This window comes from Octopus bimaculoides, chromosome 2 (assembly GCF_001194135.2).
Source record: "Octopus bimaculoides isolate UCB-OBI-ISO-001 chromosome 2, ASM119413v2, whole genome shotgun sequence".
In the NCBI taxonomy this organism is placed as follows: Eukaryota; Metazoa; Mollusca; class Cephalopoda; order Octopoda; family Octopodidae; genus Octopus; species Octopus bimaculoides.
This window is the reverse complement of record NC_068982.1, coordinates 71029504-71050444: the sequence shown is the minus strand read 5'-3', so window position 1 is coordinate 71050444 and position 20941 is coordinate 71029504. Positions and strand designations below refer to the sequence as shown.

Sequence of the window (20941 nt, the reverse complement as noted above, 5' to 3'; positions counted from 1 at the left end):
TAGTATTCAACTGGTACTTATTTTATTGACCCCCGAAACGATGAAAGGCAAAGTCAACCCTGGTGGTATTTGAACTAAAAATGTAAAGACAGACATAATGCCGCTAAGCATTTTGCCCAGCATGCCGATGATGATGATAAAGGGTAGCGTTCATGAAAAAGAAACAAAATGAAATCTTCCCACCAATAAATAAACAGAAATCAAACATTTTGTTGCATTTTTTTTTTCTGTTTTTATTTATATATATGGAAGAAATGTTGAAAATGTGTTTTGTTTCTGCAAGTGTTGAGTCAAAATTAAGGTGAAGCTATTGGTCTGTATGTTGGTTCTGGATAAGAGTAACTTGGACTGTAGAATCCTTTAATTGTTTCTCGACGGTCGTTTTGTAATAAAGTAACGCGTTTTTGGAGGGCTGACACTTGTACCTTCAGTGATCGAATCGTTTCTTCCAGTTCCTGAAAAAGAAAGAGGAACATTGTTGGTGGAAGTTATTTAGTCATGTTTTGACATATTCTGTCACAATACAGTAGTAAATGTTCATAATATATAGATAACAATGCAAATTACCAGATTAATTCACATTGGTTCAATGATGTTAATGAGCCCCAGGCCAACCCCAAACCTTGTGAGTAAATTTAGAAGACAAAAACTAAAAGAAGCCTATTTTGTGTGTGTGTGTGTGTGTGTGTGTGTGTGTGTGTGTACGTACCCATCTTTGTCCTGACATTATGTGACAGCTATTAACCCTCTTGTTACCATATTTCTGTGGAGATGCCCTGTGTTTCTTTCAATTAATTTTAAATATAACAAAGAATTTAGTAAAATAACTTAGTTATCATTAAACAAATGTTAGGAACATAAATTGTGACTAAGGTTTGGTGGAAGATTTTAATTCAGAACTTTTGAAAACAAGACATTTGTACAACAGAGCCAGAGGCGGTTTCAGGTGGGTTGGTATCAAAAGAGTTAATGAGCATGACTGTTGTAAAAAGCAATATTTTGTTCCGAGTCATCTTTGAAAACTATGTCTGGTCATAGGGAAATATTACTTTGCTTGGAAACAGGTGAGGGCTGGTGACAGGAAAGGCATCCAAACGAAGAAAATTTGCTGTCACAAATTCTATCTGACCCATATAAATATGAAAAAGTGGACATGAAATGATGATGGTGATTCAATAATACTGATTTTGTACTTTAGCACAATGCCACACATTATATAGCAAATTGAAATCTACAATTAAAATATTACTACAGCCATCTATGTGTCATAATGTGTATATATATATACCAGCTCCTGTCAAACCATCCAACCCATGCCTACATGGGGAAAATGGATGTTAAACGAATGCAGCAAGCTGGAAAATCATTAGATTCTGCCAAGGTTGAATTTGCCTTTCATCATTTTGGAGGTTGATAAAATAAGTACTAGTTGATGTAACTGACTAGCCTTGTCCCCACAAACATTTCAGACCCTGTGCCTATTGTAGAAGGAATTATTATTATTACTAGTTTTTACCCATCACTATGCTGCTGGGTAACGACCTAGTCAAGATGAAATAGACCTTTCAGCAGAAGCCTACTACAATGATCACATTGATATGCTCAACAATAATAATAAAATACCTGTCAGTATAACTGACTGGTCTTACTCCATCCTAAATTTCTGGCCTTGTGCCTCTGCACAATACCTCTGCCTCCATTAAGGCAGAGGTATTGTTTTCAGTCATGTTTGTTTGTTTGCTTGTCCGTGGACAAGATATCTCGAGAACTGCTGAATGGATTTGGATGAAACTTTCAGGGATGTTTGGCCTTGTGACTGATATGAACTGCTTAGATTTTGGGATTGATCTGGTACCAGACAAGGATTCTGGATTATTTTTCCGTTTTTTTTAAAATTTAAGTTTTGAGAACAGTCAAGTTCATTTTTAATATTCTTGTTTGTGAGAGCAGTCAAGTTTATTTCAGATATTCTCATTTTAAAAATCATCTCCGGCTAATCGTTGAGAGGACATTGGTGTTACCTTGGAGGAGGTTTGCGCTCTCTGAGTGCGCTTGTTGAAATAATACTGATGTCTAACATAGGACCACAGGCCTCAAAGTTAAAAGAAGGGAACAGTCCTCAGTATTTGACTGGTACTGATTATCACTAAAGTACTGGATGGGAAATCTATATAATCAATTATTGCGCCATATTTGAGACCTTGTCACCATGTAAGAACTTAATAATCATTTCTAATTTAGGCACAAGGTCAGAAATTTTTAAGTGGTGGGTGCAGTTTAGTTGTCATTGTTTCTCCCATTTGCTTGGCTGTACTTTATTTTATTGACTTCGACAGGATTTGAACTCAGAACTTGATTCTGCCAATCCATCAGTTGTTTCTAACATGGACACAAGGTCAGAAATTAAGAAGTGAGTTTACTCAAATTCAAATCAACCCCCAATACATGGCTGGTACTTTAATTTATCACCATCACCCTTGGATGAAAAGGAAAGTTAACCTCAACTGGATTTGAACAAACATCATGAGACATTTCATTTGATGCTATATCTTTTTTGCCAATCCACCACCCTAACATGGCAATTGTCAATGAAGAGGAGGTTGTAGATAGCATGTAGAATAAAAAAGAAAACCAGGTTAGACTCTCTGCAACACCAAATTTCCTATCAAGGTTGATAACATTTTCCTACACATCTGGATGCATAATCAGTGATGTTTTCTCGGATCATTATGTGTTTCTTATGTTGAAAGACCCCTTCTCCCAAGTGACCCAGTCAGAGTTTGTTCAAACCCCAGCTTGTGTCCAATTAGCTCTAAGTCTTGTAGCACTGCTCTTTCCAGCGCCTTCGCCTGATCCATAACTACCTCGAAGCAGCTTTTGCTGCTTCCACAAGCAACCTATGATGCCAAGCATGTTGTAAGCTTAGTAGAGGGACTGGCCTGCAAACCCTCTACATCCCAACCTCAATGAGCTCACACCTTGCCTGTCACCCTTTCCTTTTAAGAAGAATTGCTAAAGAATTTAGCAAAGTCAATTGACTATGGTCAAACTGTCGTTCTGGTAGCATAAAACGGTGGTACTGTGCAAGAGGCAATCAATATTCATGATGATTATGCAATTAGCATATAATATGGTACAAGTTTACAAAACTACTGTACACTCTACTAATCAGATAAAAACCCATTAGCTTTTCTCTACATTCCTCCACTGCAGAAAAGCCTTTTTAAGTTAAAGAATTATTCATAAAAAAAAAATAACAAAAATAATAAAAACAACAACAGCAATAATAATAATAATAAAACAAAAAAACCTAACACTTTTCAAAATAATTTTAATACTTAGTGTTGAGTGATAAAGCTACCTGGTACATAACATAGTATTAATGATAAAATATATAAAAAAAAACAACAACAAACTGAATAACAAACAAGAGATGATGGCTTTCAACATGTTATTGGTACAAATATATAATGGTTCTAAATGAGATCGTTTCATGTTTGTTTATTTATTAGAAAACTGTTATTTTTTTTCATGTTTTCAATTGACAATTTCTTTTTATATCCAAGCTACTTTATAAACATTAAAATGTCTTGTAGATATATATGTGAAAATGAGAATTGATGAAAAAAAAAATGTTGAAGTTATATGTATTGATACATATACACACTTAGTATTGAATTTATTAGGTTCATTTTAATAAAAAAAAAAAGGAAAAGGAAAAACTAGTTGCATATACAAGAAACAGCAGACACATTTACATGTGCGCACACACACACACACACACACAGCCATGTAAAACATAGACGAGTTGTTTGACTTTTTACATCATATATGTCTATGCAAATCAACCTAACAGAGCCCATCCCTCTCTAAGTTCTAGGATTTGTACTTAGTAATGCAAACTAATGAAACATTTATCTTTGACTTAGTTTCTGTCATTAGACTGTGGCCATGCTGGGGCACCACCTTGAAGGATTTTAGTCAAACAAGTCAATCCCTGTACTTATTTTGTTTAGCAAGTGTATGTCTGATACTTGTTCTATCTTTTATTTATTTTTTTTTTGCCAAACCATTAGGTTACATTGGTTGGCACTCCATCGGTTACGACGTCGAGGGTTCCAGTTGATCTGATCAACGGAACAGCCTGCTTGTGAAATTAATGTGCAAGTGGCTGAGCACTCCACAGACATGTGTACCCTTAACGTAGTTCTCGGAGGAGATTCAGCGTGACACAGAGTGACAAGGCTGGCCCTTTGAAATACAGGTACAACAGAAACAGGAAGTAAGAGTGAGAGAAAGTTGTGGTGAAAGAGTACAGCAGGGTTCGCCACCGCCCCCCCCCCTGCAGGAGCCTCGTGGAGCTTTAGGTGTTTTCGCTCAATACACACTCGCAACACCCGGTCTGGGAATCGAAACCGTGATCCTATGACTGCGAGTCCACTGCCCTAACCACTAGGCCATTGTACCTCCACATTAGGTTACAAGGACATAGACAAACCAGCATTGGTTGTCAAGCGGTGGTGGAAAAAAACAGACATAAAGACACACACAGACACTGACACACACAAAGGTGAGAGCTAAATATGCTCCGTATAGCAAACAGGTTGTAGTGCTCAAATGAATTTGAACTTGAACATTGAATTCTTCACCTAGGAATAGGTCTATGGCATCAAGAGTTGCTATAAGAGAAACAAAGGTGATCTGATATAGAGGTAGGGATAACGATAAACACATTCATACTTGAGATATACATACAGATACACATAAATAGATACATACATCTATAAATCTATCATCATCAACATTCAATGACTGTTTTCCATGCTAGCATGGGTTAGATGGCTTGACAGGAACTGGCAAGGCCAGGGGCTACACTAGGTTCCATAGTGTGTTTTGGTTTGGTTTCTATAGCTGGATGTCCTTCCTAATGCCAACCACCTTACAGAGTGGGTGCTGATGCTTTTTATATGACACCAGCACCCACACCGATGCTTTTTATGTGACACCTTAGTTTTAGGATCTCAATTCTGTTGTAGTGGTCAGATCTTCTTGAGTACAGCAGTGCTCCACATATCTTGGTCCTCTGTCATTTCCTTTGTAAGGTTTAGCATTTTGTGATATATATGACCATCATCATTTATCGTTAGTTTTCTATGCTGGTATGGGTTGGATGGCTTGACCAAAGCTGGACAGGTTCCATGTTTCGGCATGATTTCTACAACACCAACCACTTAAGAGTGTACTGGGTGCTTTCATACACCACCAGCATAGATGCATTTATGTGGCACTGGTATGGGTGTTTTTTATGTGGGACCAGCACCCACGAGCCCTCAGGATTAACAACACTCAGCTAGAGAGGGATGTAGGGGACAAGCCTGTATGCAAGGACAACCAGGCTTTTATTTAGCTTGATGTGTCTTTTCAAGCACAGCAAACCACCAGGAATCTCGGTCTCCTGTCATCCCCTCTGTGAGTCCCAATGTCTTCCTGGGTCTACCCCTTACACACGTTCCCCTAATGCAACTGTTATCATTCATATGCATCGCATGACCATATCAGCTCAGTTCTCTCTCTTGCACACTACATCTGATGCCTCATGTACCCAGTTTTTCTCTCAAATCACTTACACTCTGTTGCATATGCACACTGACATTATCCATGTAGCAGAGCATACTGGCTTCATTTCTTTCAAGCCTTTGCATATCCTCAGTAGTCACAGCCTATGTCTCACTGCCATGTAGTATAGCTGTTCATACACTGGCATCGTACAATCTGCCTTTCACTAACAGAGATAGCAGCTTTCGGAAAACCTCACCCATTACAAACTTAGTCACCTAAGTAATGGGAATTGTCTACTACTTTTAAGTATCCCCGCTGACATTTGAGGGAGTTTATTTTTTGTTCATTCCTGGTGTTTAAAGTATCTGCACGTCTGCCACATATAAAGACTACTTTCTCTTCTAGTCTTCCAGTGATACTACTGCACCTCTTATGGGTCCATAGCTTGCACTGAGTATACCATATGGAGTTTCTCCCTACACTTCTACCAATTGAGTAGGGCCGTCTCCCTGAAGATATTTGTGATTTGTCTGTTTTCCTATTTAACAAGGCTTTGGTCTTTGCTAAATTAACTCTAAGGCCCTTTACACACACAGACATACACACACGGCAGGCTACCACACAGTTTCCATCTACCAAATTCACTCACAAGGTGTTGGTAGGTTTGGGGGCTACACTCAAACACACTTGCCCAATGTGTCATGCAGTGGGACTGAACCCAAAACCACATGGTTGGGAAGCAAGCTTCTTAACCTTATAGCCATATCTGCACCTTGCTAATTATTTAATGCTGTAGTGAATGAAGGAACTGAAAATTTTTTTTTAAACATGGTACCTATTTCTTAGTAAATGAATTGAGATAGCAAGAATTAAATGTTTCAGATATAGACATAGTGCAGTGTAGTAAAACAAAGGTGTGACTATTTGGAAAATGGCCATGTCCAATATGCAGAAAAGGAGTAGGTAAGAATTACCTACTCTATACAGTTTTTGTTGGCACTACGCCGCTTACGATGTCGAGGGTTCCAGCTGATCCGATCAACGGAACAGCCTGCTCGTGAAATTAACGTGCAAGTGGCTGAGCATTCCACAGACACGTGTACCCTTAACGTAGTTCTCGGGGATATTCAGCGTGACACAGTGTGACAAGGCTGACCCTTTGAATTACAGGCACAACAGAAACAGGAAGTAAGAGTGAGAGAAAGTTGTGGTGGAAGAGAACAGCAGGGTTCGCCACCATCCCCTGCCGGAGCCTCGTGGAGCTTTAGGTGTTTTCGCTCAATAAAAACTCACAACGCCCGGTCTGGGAATCAAAACCGCAATCCTATGACCGCGAGTCCGCTGCCCTAACCACTGGGCCATTGCACCTCCACCGCTCTATACAGTATAACCAATGTAAACTAAGGATGCATGAGAGGTGCAGTGGGATCACAAGCAGGTAGGCATCAGGTGTGGCAGATACACTATGTTGATTAGTAGCAGGAATACATGTGAAATAAATTCCACCTAATGCTTAAAAGGCTCTCTAGAGCCTTTTGTTTTTCCATGTATGTGTTGATGTATATTATACAGTTATATTTTTTGTGTTGTGTCCAAAACATATCTGCATCTTCTAAGCAGTGGTATAGCTGCTCACTCATTGCTCACCCTATGACTGGATTGGTAGTGTCATCATCAACTTGGCTACAAAGGCAATAGTGGTAATTTAGAGAGGCGACAGGTCATCTTCATAATCATTTTAACATCCTCTTTTCCATGTTTGCAAGGGTGAGGAGAAATTCTTTGCAAACAGATTTTCCACAACCTGTTGCACTTCCCTCATCTGCATCCAAATAAGGTAATATTTCCCTTTGGTCAGACATGTTTTTGTGGAAAACTGGAAACAAACAACACTGTTTGTGTGATCACAACTGCCATACAATGTCAAGAAAAAAAAGACATAAACACACACACACACACACCCATGCTGGACTTGTCTCAGTTTCCATCTACCAAATCTAGTCAAGGCTTTGGTTGGTCCAGGGCTACAGTAGAAGACACTTGCCCAAACTGCCACACACTGGGACTGAATCTGAAACCACATGGTTGAGAAGCAAACGTCTTACCGCACAGCCATATCTCAAAGTCACTGTAAGAATTACAGCAGAATGCTTAAGAAGAGAATTAGCCTAGATTTGCAGTTTGGGTTTAAGCAAGAGGATAGAGAACCACCAATGCAGTCTTCCTAGTAAAACAAGTACACAAGAAATATTTAGCTAGGAATAAGCTACTCCACCTAGCTTTTGTTGACCCGGAAATGATGCTTCAGAGAGTTCCATGTCACTAAGGAAACTGGGGTCAGATAAATGGTTTGTGTGAGAACTCCGCATGTATAGAGGTGTCATTAGCAAGTTGTGAGTTAATGAGTTCAGGGAGGAATTTACCTTGAAAGTTGGTCTACATCTGGACTCAGTTTTCAACACCACTCCTTTTTGATGATGTAGTTCTAATACCTGAATTAGTTGAAAATTTAAAGAGGAAATTCTAGATTTGGATGCAAAAAGCATAGAATTGAGAGGCTTCAAAGAAAACCTAGCAAAGACCAAAGTTTAATTAGCAGGAAAGAAAATAGGACCCTACTGCTGTTTGGAAAATGGCCATGCCCAATATGCAGAAAAGGAGTAGGTAAGAATTACCTACTCTATACAGTATAACCAATGTAAACTAAGGATGCATGAGAGGTGCAATAGGATCACAGGCAGGTAGGCATCAGGTGTGGCAGATACACTATGTTGATTAGTAGCAGGAGTACATGTGAAATAAATTCCACCTCATGCTTAGAAGGCTCTCTAGAGCCATTTGTTTTTCCATGTATGTGTTGATGTATATTATACAATTACATTTTTTGTGTTGTGTCCAAAACATATCTGCATCTTCTAAGCAGTGCTATAGCTTGCTCACTCATTGGGAAATATTTCAGCAATGAATTAGATGACCAGTGACAGTTAGGCTTAGAGACAATACCTTCAAAGTAAGATGTCTTCTGACTCAGAACCAAATCAATGAGTTATCTGAACAACTGTTGGGTACTTAAAATAACATTGTGATCAGTAGCATATTCATAAACTGATCTTTAATCAAAAGTGAAATACAAAACACTGTTTGTTATAAGAAAAAGATATATGAAAAAAAACTAATGTTTAACCAAAAAATACTTCAAATGAATTCTGAATGACAAGATCTTGAGCGAATGTGAGAATTGGTATTCAAGTGTAGACATGATAACAAACTCTATATACAGAATTCTTAAAACATGTATGTGGTGTAGCCAAGAGTTCTTATCAACTGAGCTTGCTCCAGTCAACTATGGAGTGGTATCAAAATGTTCCTGAACTAGTCATGTTTAATGAAAAATAACTTATTTACCTAAATATCATCTCCTTCAAAATAGTTACCTTGCACAGCAATACACCAGTCCCAGCATTCCTGTCACTTTGGGAATCCGGTCTAGAAGTCGTTTTCCATAAGCGAGTCGAGGACCTTCTGTGATTCGCTGTGGATTTTGGCAATGGTGTTAAAACAGTGACTTCTGAGCTGCATTTTCACCTTGGGGAAGAGATAGAAGCCTGCAGGGACTAAATCTGGTGAATAGGGTGGGTGTGGAAGCGATACTATGTTGTTTTTGGCAAGAAACTCATGAGTGAGGAGAGCTCAGTGAAGAATCCAATTCTTCGCGCTCCACAGATCCAGTCACTTTTGCTGAATGTCCTTCCTCAAATGCTTCAAAACATTGCAGTAAAACTCTTGATTGACAGTGTGGCCCTGGAGGATGCCTGAATTCTCAATGCACAATACCACATTTTCAGGGGTGATGCACAGGGCAGGTCTTTCAGGGACATTCTGCTTTTGAAGCTCTTGTGCCACTTGAAACATTGCATACAACCCATTGCCTTATCGCTGTAAACTTGCTAAAGCATGCTCAATGTCTTTGTAGCAGACTTCCCAAGTTTAACACAAAATTTCACACATACACGTGATCACAAAAATACAAATTTCACAATGAAGTAAACACAGGAATGTCACTTGGCATGCTGCCTCATGAAGGTCACTGCTAGCTCTCACTGTGCATACAACTGTGTGCTGCCCTCTGTTAGGGTGCTACAGAACTAGACTGGGAACTTTTTTGATACCATCTCGTATGTGGTCTAACCAAGAGTTCTAATAGTTGTTATCAATTGAGCTTGCTTCAGTCTACTATATGTCTATATAGTAGTCTCTTGAGTTCAAGAAAGATGGTTCTGCAATTTGTAGCTGAATAACCTACACAGATGATTTGTTTATAGTGATCAAATGTTTGTGTTGTACTTTAAGCTCACTCCCTCATATCAGATCAACACTGTCTGTAAAGGTACATGGTGTGCATGCATCAGGCATTGAAATGATTGCATGACTAGATGTCTCCTTGAAATTATAGGCCGTGTAACCAAAATAGCTAACAGAACTCTTGAAATAATTGTAGTGTTCAGTTATATGAATAAATAATAAACTCTACATGTACAAAATACTTATTTGCATTACACTCTCAGGCTTAATGCTCTCCAGGAAATTGTGTAGACAAATGGTCTGTGAATAGTAAATTTTTCTCTGGTGAAGAGTGATGAGTGACTTCAGGTTCAGAACTATATAGATTCAAAGAGACAAAAAAAATGTGGAGAAAGAAGGTAGGGAAACTGAAAGATCTCCTTGCTACATAGAGGCTCAGAAAATTGTTGGGAACATGCATATTGAGGAGGAGGAGACAGAGACCTATAACGTAGGAAAACTGGGGGTTTCTACAAGATTGCATGTTGTGAAGTAATGATCATATCTGTTTTAAAGCATGGTACTAGCTAAATAGGAGTAAAGGCAGTTGTTCAATGGTACAGCATTTAGTTATAAAAACCCAAGAGACAAGATTGGAAAGACTGGACGAAAGAAGAATGAAGAGAATAATATCCAGTAACTTGAAGAGGAGCTAGACATAAGGTATACATAGCAGCTGAAATCAAGTGCTAGGGCAATGTACTGTAACATGAAGATCAGGGGAGTGAGGTGTTCCAGATTGCCTGTTCTCTTACAAACAAATCTCTTAGGACTGACAATATACTTGTTTAGCTATTGTGGGGAGAGAGAGAGTGTGTGTTCATTTGTGAGCACCAGTATATCACCAATGTAAAAAATATTAGCAAATGGCAGTGGTAGTTGGTAAAGTTAGTATTTAATTGTTTCTATGCACACAATTTGAAATATGTGGGGGTGGGATTTGTTAATTACATTAACCCCAGTACTTCATGAGGAGGATGAAATTCCTTGGTGAGACTCGAAATCAGAATATAAAGAAGAAATACTGCAAGGTATTTTTATCTGATGCTGAAATGATTCTGTCAATCCAAACTGCTATATAATGACAGACTGTCAATAAAGCTTCTATGTAATGATGCATATCGTTGGCAAAGCTGCTATTTAATGGTCCAAATTATTGATAAAGCTACTGTTCAATGGCACAGATTGTTAGTAAAGCTACTTTGTAATGAAATAAATTGTTGGTAAAACTTCTATGTAATTGTAGAGATTATTGGTTACTAAACAATGACACGGATTGACGATAAGGCTACTATTTAATGACAGACGACTAGGAAAGTTACTATCTACTGATATATATTAGTCAAGACATTGTATCAAGACAGATGTTGGTAAAACCAATATATGATGAAAGAGAAGGTTGGTAAAGCTATTATAAACAATGAGATCATCTGTGATAATAGTAGAAGCATGTCCACTCTTTTTTGTTATTAGTAATGTCCTGGCTAAGGTGTTGCTTTTGAGACTCATTAGCAGCCTTCTTGAGGCAATGTTGCCTGAATCACAGTGTGGATTTAGAGAGAGAATAGAAGTATGACTGCTATGGTCACAGCCTGGCAGCTTCAGAAACAATGTTCAAAGATGGGAAGTGGAACAACATTGGAACTTGTTTATAGCCTCTGTTGTTGTTGTTGGCACTCCGTCGCTTACGACGTCGAGGGTTCCAGTTGATCCGATCAACGGAACAGCCTGCTCGTGAAATTAACGTGCAAGTGGCTGAGCACTCAACAGACACGTGTACCTTAATGTAGTTCTTGGGGATATTCAGCGTGACACAGTGTGACAAGGCTGGCCCTTTGAAATATAGGTACAACAGAAACAGGAAGAAAGAATGCGAGAAAGTTGTGGTGAAAGAGTACAGCAGGGTTCGCCACCATCCCCTGCCGGAGCATCGTGGAGCTTTAGAAGTTTTCGCTCAATAAACACTCACAACGCCCGGTCTGGGAATCGTAACCGCGAACCTATGACCGCGAGTCTGCTGCCCTAACCACTGGGCCATTGCGCCTCCACATAGCCTCTGTAAACTGCTGCAAAAAAAGTAAGAAAAGAAAAGCTTTTATGGGATGTTCTCTCCAGTTTGCCTGTATCAAATAATATGTTAACCCATGCTAGCATGGGAGACATGCTAAATCATGATGATCCTCAGTCAGTTCCACAATGGAATAACTCATTGGGTGACCATAGGAAGATAGCAGTCCAAGCCCTTCCTTGAGCACACAAGGGGTGAGGCAGTGCGTGCTAGTACCAGGTCTCTTTAACATATTCCTCCTGTGCATCACCAGAAGCAGTGTAACAATGGACTTTAGACTAAATGCCAACCTTGCTAACACAAGAAGGTTCCATTAAACTCTGCCAAAAGCAAGTTCTGTGGCTGCAGTATGCAAATGACTGTATTCTTATCACTCAGGAGGATCTTCAGACTGTCCTTGTTGCTGTGGTAGTGAGAACACATAGCAGGCAGAGACTGATTGTCAACACTACTAGGACAGACAGTGGTCTGTCCATGGAGTTCTACTGTTCCACCAATGCCATCTGCCTTTGCTGTTTATGATGAACAGTTGCTAGAGATGGCACCTTTTAAAACTGGGTAGCATTGATAATGACATTCAGAGTTGCACGAATCAGACATCAGCTGCCTTCAGGCAATTTTGGTGCAGAGTTCTCTTTTTTTTTTCAAAACAAGAGCCTTCATTCTTCCCCAAAAGTTGATACAGACCACTTGGGGTCTGTATCAAGACTTTTTTTTTCTCTATAGCTTGTGGAGCTTGAGTTATCACCAGGATTTCTACTACAAATACATCCTGGGTTGTGGAACCACAAACACATCCTGGTGATGCTACCATGAACACATCCTGGGTCGTGTACCTTGCACTGTGATATCTGTAAATATCAACTGCAAAAGTAGTGATACAGTGATCACTCACTACCAGCTGCAGTGGTTGCAGTACATGATAAAGATTTCCCTATGATGGGTGCATTGCAAAGTAGTACATGGCCAGCTACTGCATCATTGAAATTCAGATTGTTGGTAAAGATACTATGTAATGAAATAAATTTCTCAGAAACAGTTACTACATAATGGTTTCAAATTTTAGCACACGGTCAGCATTTTTGGAGAGGGGGTTTAAGTTGATTACATTGACCACCCCCCGTGCTCAACTAGTACTTATTTTATAGACCCCAAACAGATGAAAGGCAAAGTTGACCTGGGTGAAGTTTGAATTCAGAATGTAAAGATGGATGAAATGCCACTAAGTATTTTTCCCAGTGTTCTAATGATTCTTGCCAGCTCGCCTATAGTAAGACATAGCTGGTAAAACAACTACATGTGGAAGATGTTGCTGCTAACCACATCACTTGGCAACGGTTACATGAAGACGAAGGTTCATATGTCAGTGATGAAGAAGGCAACCAGAAGAAAACCCTGGAGAAATGCAACAATAGCCCCCCCCCCTTGTATCCATGCACCCTTCCCCGCACAACAGAGTTTGTGGGCCAGCATTAAACTGTTCTATTATGAAAGGTCTCCCTATTAAGGGAGTGGATGTGGTTATTACATTGTGATGGGTGATTAAAAAAGAAAAGTATTTCTAAACAGTCTGTGAATCTCTTTAAGTATAGTCTATGATGGTTAGCAGCAGTAGTTTTCCATTGTGGATTTTGATTGATTTTGAGTTTGTTTCTCCATCAAACATCAGCTGATGACTACTACCTAGCTTTCTCTCAATATACCTGTCATTTTCTTTGATGCTGCTAAATATCGAACATCCATTGAACTAAACTGGTTGATGGTGTAATGCATATTATGTTAACAGGCATATATAATGAGGCAATAATTATTTACAGCAGACAGGCAAAAATACCATCAACCATGCTTTGTGTGTTAAAAATATCTTTGCTTATTTGCCGTGTTTAATTATTGCTACATTCCTTCCATACCCTTGCAACTTTACTGACCTATCCCTTCATTTCCTTTTTTCCCTATTCTCTCTCTCTTATATTCACCTTGCACCTTGAAGGTATGCCCTCACCATCTCTTTCTCTCTTTCCAGTCGGGGAAGTCATGTATCACCTTTTCAGCAAGACATTTGTTCCTGTTCCTCCTGTACTTTAACCTCCTGAAGCTACCCCGCTCTATACTACTCCCGTATCATTTGAAGAGTCTTGTTTTGTGAGTTTTTTGGTGACTTCACTGGTGCTGGTGCCATATAAAAAGCACCCAGTGCACTCTGTAAAGTGGTTGGTGTTAGGAAGGGCATCCAGCTATAAAAGCCATACCAAAACAGATGACTGGAGCCTGGAGCAGCTCTCTGGCTTGTTACTTTCTAATGAAGCATTCAACCCATGCCAACATGGTAAATGGATGTTCAACAAGAATGATGATAATGATGATGATGACAAGGTTCTTGCCAGCCTCTCCAGATTGGCATAATTTCTCATCTCTCATGACCATGCTGCATCACACATTTTATGCATGCTTTGACACTTTCTGTGTAGAGAAGGAAACTATAGGCAAATAGTTCCCTTTCTGTCTGTCTGTCTGTCTGTCTTTCTGTCGGTCTGTCTTTCTTTCTCTCCATTTGTGTCTATTTAGTTGGTGCAAGGAAGGGCAGGGTATCCAGCAGTAAAAACCATACCAAAGTAGACAGTGGAGCATGATACAGTTCTTGAACATGTCAGATTCTGTCAAAATATCCAACCTATGTCAGCATGGAATATGGGCGTTGTTAAGTGATAATAATGATATAAATGTGTGTGTTTAAGAGTCATCTATTATCTTGTTTGCCACGCAAGCCATGATCAAGTAGATTTACGATAAAAGGTATTCCAGCTATGCTCATCCCCTCTTTTTCTGAGACAAGGTGTACACTAAACTATACTATCCAATGCATCACATACTGAAACCAAAGATGTAGTGACTATTTCTAGCAGATCGAGCAATTAAAGAAAGACCCTTTTGCTGGGTTATAGGGGGAGTTATAAGTCCCTAATATGACAATGAGGGAGTCACTCAATTGTAAACTATTATAGTTTATCTTTTATTCATTTCAATCATTACACTGCAGCCATGCTGGGGCACCAACTTGGAGAATTTTTAGTTAAACAGGTCAATCCCAGTATTTATTTTTATACCTAGTATTTATTCTCTAGGTCCCTTTTTTGCTGAAACACTAAGTTGTGGGATGTCAACAAAAAAACACCAGTTAAGCAGTGGTGGAGGACAAATGCACACACACACACATATATGTACATGATGGGCTTCTTTCAGTTTCCTTCTATCAAATCCACTCACAAGGCTTTTTTCAACATGGGACTATAGTAGAGGACACTTGCCCAAGGTGTCACACAGTGGGACTGAACCGGGAATCGTGTGACTGAAAACTTCTTACCATACAGCCATACCTGCCCTTAAAAAGAACAAAACAAATGAAACAAGGAAAACATCCTCTTCTCTCACCCTACTCCTTAATTCTCCACCCTTCCTGCCACTATCTCTGAAAACCATCCAGTAAATATTTTAGTGGTCAAGGGTTTGAGATCACAATTGTTAATTATTTACACCCTAAAATTTCTTTTATTTTAAGTTTTATGTTTTGTTATCTAAATCTAAAAGGAAAAAAAAAGTTTGGCTATTGAAAAGCCAAGAATAAAAATTTAGGCTCTCTGGCTTTAGAACGAATTCCTCTGATGAGATTTCAGCATTCTGACGACATTAACAACGTTTGCTGATAATTTGATAAAAATTTGAAAATACCTCTTGGTTGATCTTGAGGAAGTTTACAGATAGATTAAAATCAATTTTGCCAGATACTTATGACATCAAAGAAGCCGCACAAACAACGCACACACACACACACACAAACACATACATACACACAACGATCATCATCGTTGTCATCATCACCATCATCATCATCATTACATTTCATTTATATTTTTTTAGCAATAATAATAAAACGCCATTGGAGTAGTGGAGGGAGTGTTTTGAAGTAGTACGGTATATTTTTGAAGTACCACACACACAATAAAGAAGTTATTGTTATTATTATTATTATTTTTGGTTTTGTTTGTTTGATTTTCAAAGGAGAGAAATGTTGTAATCAGTTTACTGATTGCATTTTTTTTTGTATTTTGTATTTTTTTTATTATTTTATTGTTGTTTTTTTCCTTTGCCAACCACATATTAATCGAAAACCTGTGAAGTTTAATCAAAGGCAGAAGTTCAAAATCAAGGAAGAATTGAGTCTTTGATTTTGTCTTTAGTTATCAATGAAATATGAGATGAAGAAAGGGTGGTAGGCTGGAAAACAATGAAAGAGGATAAAAATCTTTTGCAAGAGAGATGAAGAAAGAACCAATCAATGCTCTAAAAATATAGTATGAAGATCACAAGAAACAAAAAAAAAAAACCTTCAAAGAAGTAAAGAATGGAAAAAGAAACGACAAGAACAAGAGAAATATATTCAGTCGATTCTGATTCTGGGGGACTATAATTGGAGATAGAAAAAGATATGTGATGATGGTCAACCCAGCAGTGTGGATATAATTGGTAAAATTCTTTGATTGCAATCTCTCTTCTTTGTTACTATTCAATTTTCTTTCTTTTATTCTTTTACAGATTCCGGGTTAGTTTTTGTTGTTGCCCCAACCATGGTTAAAATTTGTTTTTATTTATTTGTATTTATTATTGTTATTACTACTATTATTATTATTTTTTGGCTATTCAAATTTAGTCACAGTAGCTATGGTAACAAGATGCAGCAGCTATTTATAGGACAGTTAAGTTGCAAGAGATTCTTTTGAAAGTTACCATCAGATACAGTTATGGCTAAAATGCTTTTTCTGTTTGTTATATTATTATTATTATTATTATTTTATATCACAAAATATTTGAAACTTGTTAACTTCTCTTTCAAAAAAATAAACTATTTGAGAGGTAAAGGGATGACGAACAAATGGAGCAGAATTTAGACTGTTGATATTGATTATGCAACGCTGCCCATACGGAAACAATTTCTTTTATTTTTTTCTTTTAATTAAAAAAAAAGTATCATATTGTTGACTCCAGAAGCCTGGATCCAGCTATAACATATTTCTGTAAACTATTGTCTGGTTAATCAACCTTCAAGAATCTTTTAGTGGAGTTAAATTATCCAAGATTGAGGTTAAAGTCAGGTGGTAGCATGATAGTTTGCATGTTTAAAGCTTTGGCTACAACACCGCATCTTTAGTGTTGTGGAGCAGATAACATGGTGGTGATCGGGAGAATTGTTGAAGTATGTTACAAAAGGCATTGGAGTATTTCTTTCTGGTTCTTTATTTTCAGAGTTCAAACTCATTTGAGGGCAAATTTGCTTTTCATTTTTTTTTCCAGGAACTGATAAAGTAATAATATACAAGATCAGAATGTAGAATAGTGGAATTGTTAGAAAACTAGTCCCTGTTACAACTTGATGTTCTGTGATGATACTGGTGCTTAGCAGTAGCAGCACTGGCGTGTTTCCTCTTAGACAACAATAATGGCAAGGAAAAAGGGAAATTTGCTACGTGACCCACTGCTAGTCTGCTATAAAAATATTAAAAAAACCTTGAGCAGATCTGTACCTCAGACAGGCACTTTCTAGATTGCAAAATACATGGTGACACTGTCAATCCTAACTGATGGAATTGTTATAGAGATATGATGCTGAGACAGTTAAATATTTAGTTATATTATTTTCTTATCATCCAAGAAGCTGTTGTTAATTATTCTGATCTGATACATGTAGTTAGGAATAGATTAAAACGAATGACTGGAACAAATGTTTTACATCTGGATGACTGTCCTAATGCAACAGTGTAACAGTAAAATATCTTATGAATGTTTATGCCAAATTTCTAACATGATCAAAACATGAAAGTATTGTCTCTTACAACAAGTGTTTGTTTATTCGTTTGTTGAAAATTAAGCATGACTATTTCTCTTGATTACTGTCATTGGCAAGTTTCAACAGTTTCTATTATTAACTTGTATTTTATCGGTCATATTCATCTTCTAAGATTTTATGTTCTAAATACATTTTCCCTTGTTCTTGGATGGTATCATCATCATCATTTAATGTCCATGTTCCATGCTGGGATGGTTTGGATTATTTGACAGGATTTATTGGATCTAAGGACTGCATCATGCCCCAGTCTCTGTTTTGGTATGGTTTCTACAGCTGGATACCCTTCCTAATGCCAACCATTTTAGAGCAAGTATGAGATACTTTGTTCATGGTGCCATGCAGCCTGTAAGACTAAGATTCCCTTCAACTGAATCGGGTTACAATGGAGGAAGGTGGTCTTACACTATGGGATGAGGGGTTAACCTACTCTCCACACTGTTGTTGCAATTTGTTGCCCATGAGTTTTTGCCCTCAGTAGCTTCAGGCGCCTTGTGTTGCTTTGAGGGGGGGGGGGTTAAAATAAACATTTTACAAAGTTTATTTCTGGTAATTTAAGCTGGAAACAGCCTACTTTTGATTCAGAACAAGGTCTAACTTCTGTTTTCTGATGCCATTTTGATTGTTTATTTACTCACCATGGGGTACACAAGCTTTGAAATCAGCCTGGCAGGTCTTGCCCAGATTGTGCTGTTTATGTGAACACATTCGTGCTTTTTGTTCTGTTGTGTTTTTTCTCTGTCAAAACATGCAAGCCGAACACAATGCATTACATCAAAATATTACTCATCCATTCCTTTATTAGTATACAAATAAATCAGGTCTGTACATGCAATACAATGAGAGTTGTAACAATTTTAAAACAGTAAGAGCTCATGGTTTTTGCCCCCTCAAAAATATTGGCAGGTGAAACAATTCTAGGAGCAAATCAGCATGCTAAAGGTTTAAAGTATAAGAAAAGAGTCTGGAACAGGTTTCTTAGTGTAGAGGAGGTACAAGGAGGGTGAGAGTGGCCAGGGTAGAGCTGGAAAGAGATAAAATATTGATGACAATGTGTCCAGATGGGCTGTCAAAATACAAGGTGAGAAGAGGTGAGTGAGTTCAGGAAATCAGGAAGTGCATGTTGCAAGAGTGTGCAGGAGAGTAAGAGATGGTTAAAGATAGGGAATAGGTGTAAAACAAATGCTCAGGGATGATCCTTCTAAAACATATAGAAAAAGCCTGTTGGTTGATTGGCTAAAAAATATATTCTACAACAGAGTATGACCACATGATCATACATATCCTGTTTCTTCTCTGTCTATCTCTGCTGAAATACTCTCTCTGTATTGGTGCTCATTCGATGCACTCACCTTTCTTTTTCTTGTTATCCTACATATGAAACAGCTTTCCCAATTCTCCTAGTCTTTAATTAAATTATCCCTATCGACATGAACCAGTTTAAAATAAATGCCTTAAGGTCATGGGTAGCACACATCATTCTTTGGCCAATATATATATATATATATATATATATATATATATATATATATATATATATATATGTATATATATATGTATTTATATAATACATATATATATATATACACAATACATATATATATGTATCATCGTTTAACGTCCACTTTCCATAATGGCATGTTGGACGGTTTGACTGAGGACTGGCAAGCTAGATGGCTCCAAGCTCCAATCTGATCTGGCAGGGTTTCTACAGCTGGATGCTCTTCCTAACGCCAGCCACTCTGAGAGTGTAGTGGGTGCTTTTATGTGCCACCGGCATAAGGGCCAGTCAAGTGGTACTGGCAACGGCCACACTCAAATGGTGTTTTTTATGTGCCACCTGCACAGGAGCCAGTCCAGCAGCACTGGCAACGACCTCGCTTAAATGTTGTTTTTCATGTGCCACAGGCACAAGTGTCAGTAAGGTGACGCTAGTAACGATCACGCTCGAATGGTGCTTTTTACGTCCCACCGGCACGGCAGCCAGTCAGCAGCCCTGGCAACAATCATGTTCGGATGGCTCTTAGCGCTCCACTGGCATGGATGCCAGTCATGCGGTGCTGTCATCGAATTTTATTTCGATTTCACTTGTCTCAACAGGTCTTCGCAAGCAGAGTTTAGTATCCAAAGAAGGAAAGGTATGCATAAGTGGGCTGGTTACACCACTGGCATAGGCCACGAGTTATGATCTCACTTGGCTTGCCGGGTCTTCTGAAGCACAGCATATTTCCAAAGGTCTCGGTCACTAGTCGTTGCCTTGGTGAGGCCTAATGTTTGAAGATCATGCTTCACCACCTCATCCCAGGTCTTCCTGGGTCTACCTCTTCCACAGGTTCCCTCAACCGCTAGGGTGTGACACTTTTTCACACAGCTATCCTCATCCATTCTCACCACATGACCATACCAGAACAGTTGTCTCTCTTGCACACCACATTTGATGCTTCTTAGGTCCGTCTTTTCTCTCAAGGCACTTATATTCTGTTGAGTATGCACACAGACATTATACATCCAGCGGAGCATACTGGCTTCATTCCTTGCAAGCTTACACATCTCCTCAGCAGTCAAGGCCCATGTTTCACTGCCATATAGCATGGCTGTTCGTACACATGCATTATACAGTCTGCCTTTTACTCTGAGTGAGAGGCCCTTTGTCACCAGCAGAGGTAGGAGCTTTCTGAACTTTGCCCAGGCTATTCTTATTCTAGCAGCTACATTTTCAGAGCACCCACTCCCACAACTGACTTGGTCACCTAGGTAACAGAAGCTATCAACTACTTCTAGTTTTTCTCCCTGGAATGTGGCAGAAGTTGTTCTCTGCACATTTTCAGTGTTTATTGCTCCTGAGCATCTTCCAGATAAAAAAATATCTTCCCAGTTAGCCTTCCTTTGATATTGCAGCACCTCTTATGTGTCCATAGCTTACACTGAGTACATTTTATAGAGTTTCTACCTACGCCTTTTCTACAGATCGAGCAGAGTCATCTACCTGAAGGGATTTGTGGTTTGTCTGCTTTCCTACTTATTAGGACTTTGGTTTTAGCCAGGTTGACTCTAAGGCCCTTCGATTCTAATCCTTG

General features: G+C 38.6%; 1 protein-coding gene across 4 annotated transcripts in view; it reads right to left on the bottom strand.

The window, feature by feature from the left end:
• Nucleotides 1-207: 207 nt before the first annotated feature.
• Nucleotides 208-20941, bottom strand: part of LOC106883441 (centrosomal protein of 112 kDa) — a 141344-nt gene continuing 120610 nt past the window's right edge. The window contains exons 17-19 of one of the 4 annotated variants that reach the window (XM_052978271.1): nt 18503-18602; nt 7983-8051; nt 360-455 (exon numbers count right to left, since the gene is read on the bottom strand). In XM_052978271.1, the coding sequence (XP_052834231.1) occupies nt 8008-8051; nt 18503-18602 (144 nt within the window). In that variant the 3' untranslated portion in view covers nt 360-455; nt 7983-8007. Of the gene's footprint in view, nt 456-7982; nt 8052-18502; nt 18603-20941 lie in introns of all 4 variants that reach the window. The other 3 variants (XM_052978267.1, XM_052978263.1, XM_052978269.1) reach the window with 3 other exon arrangements.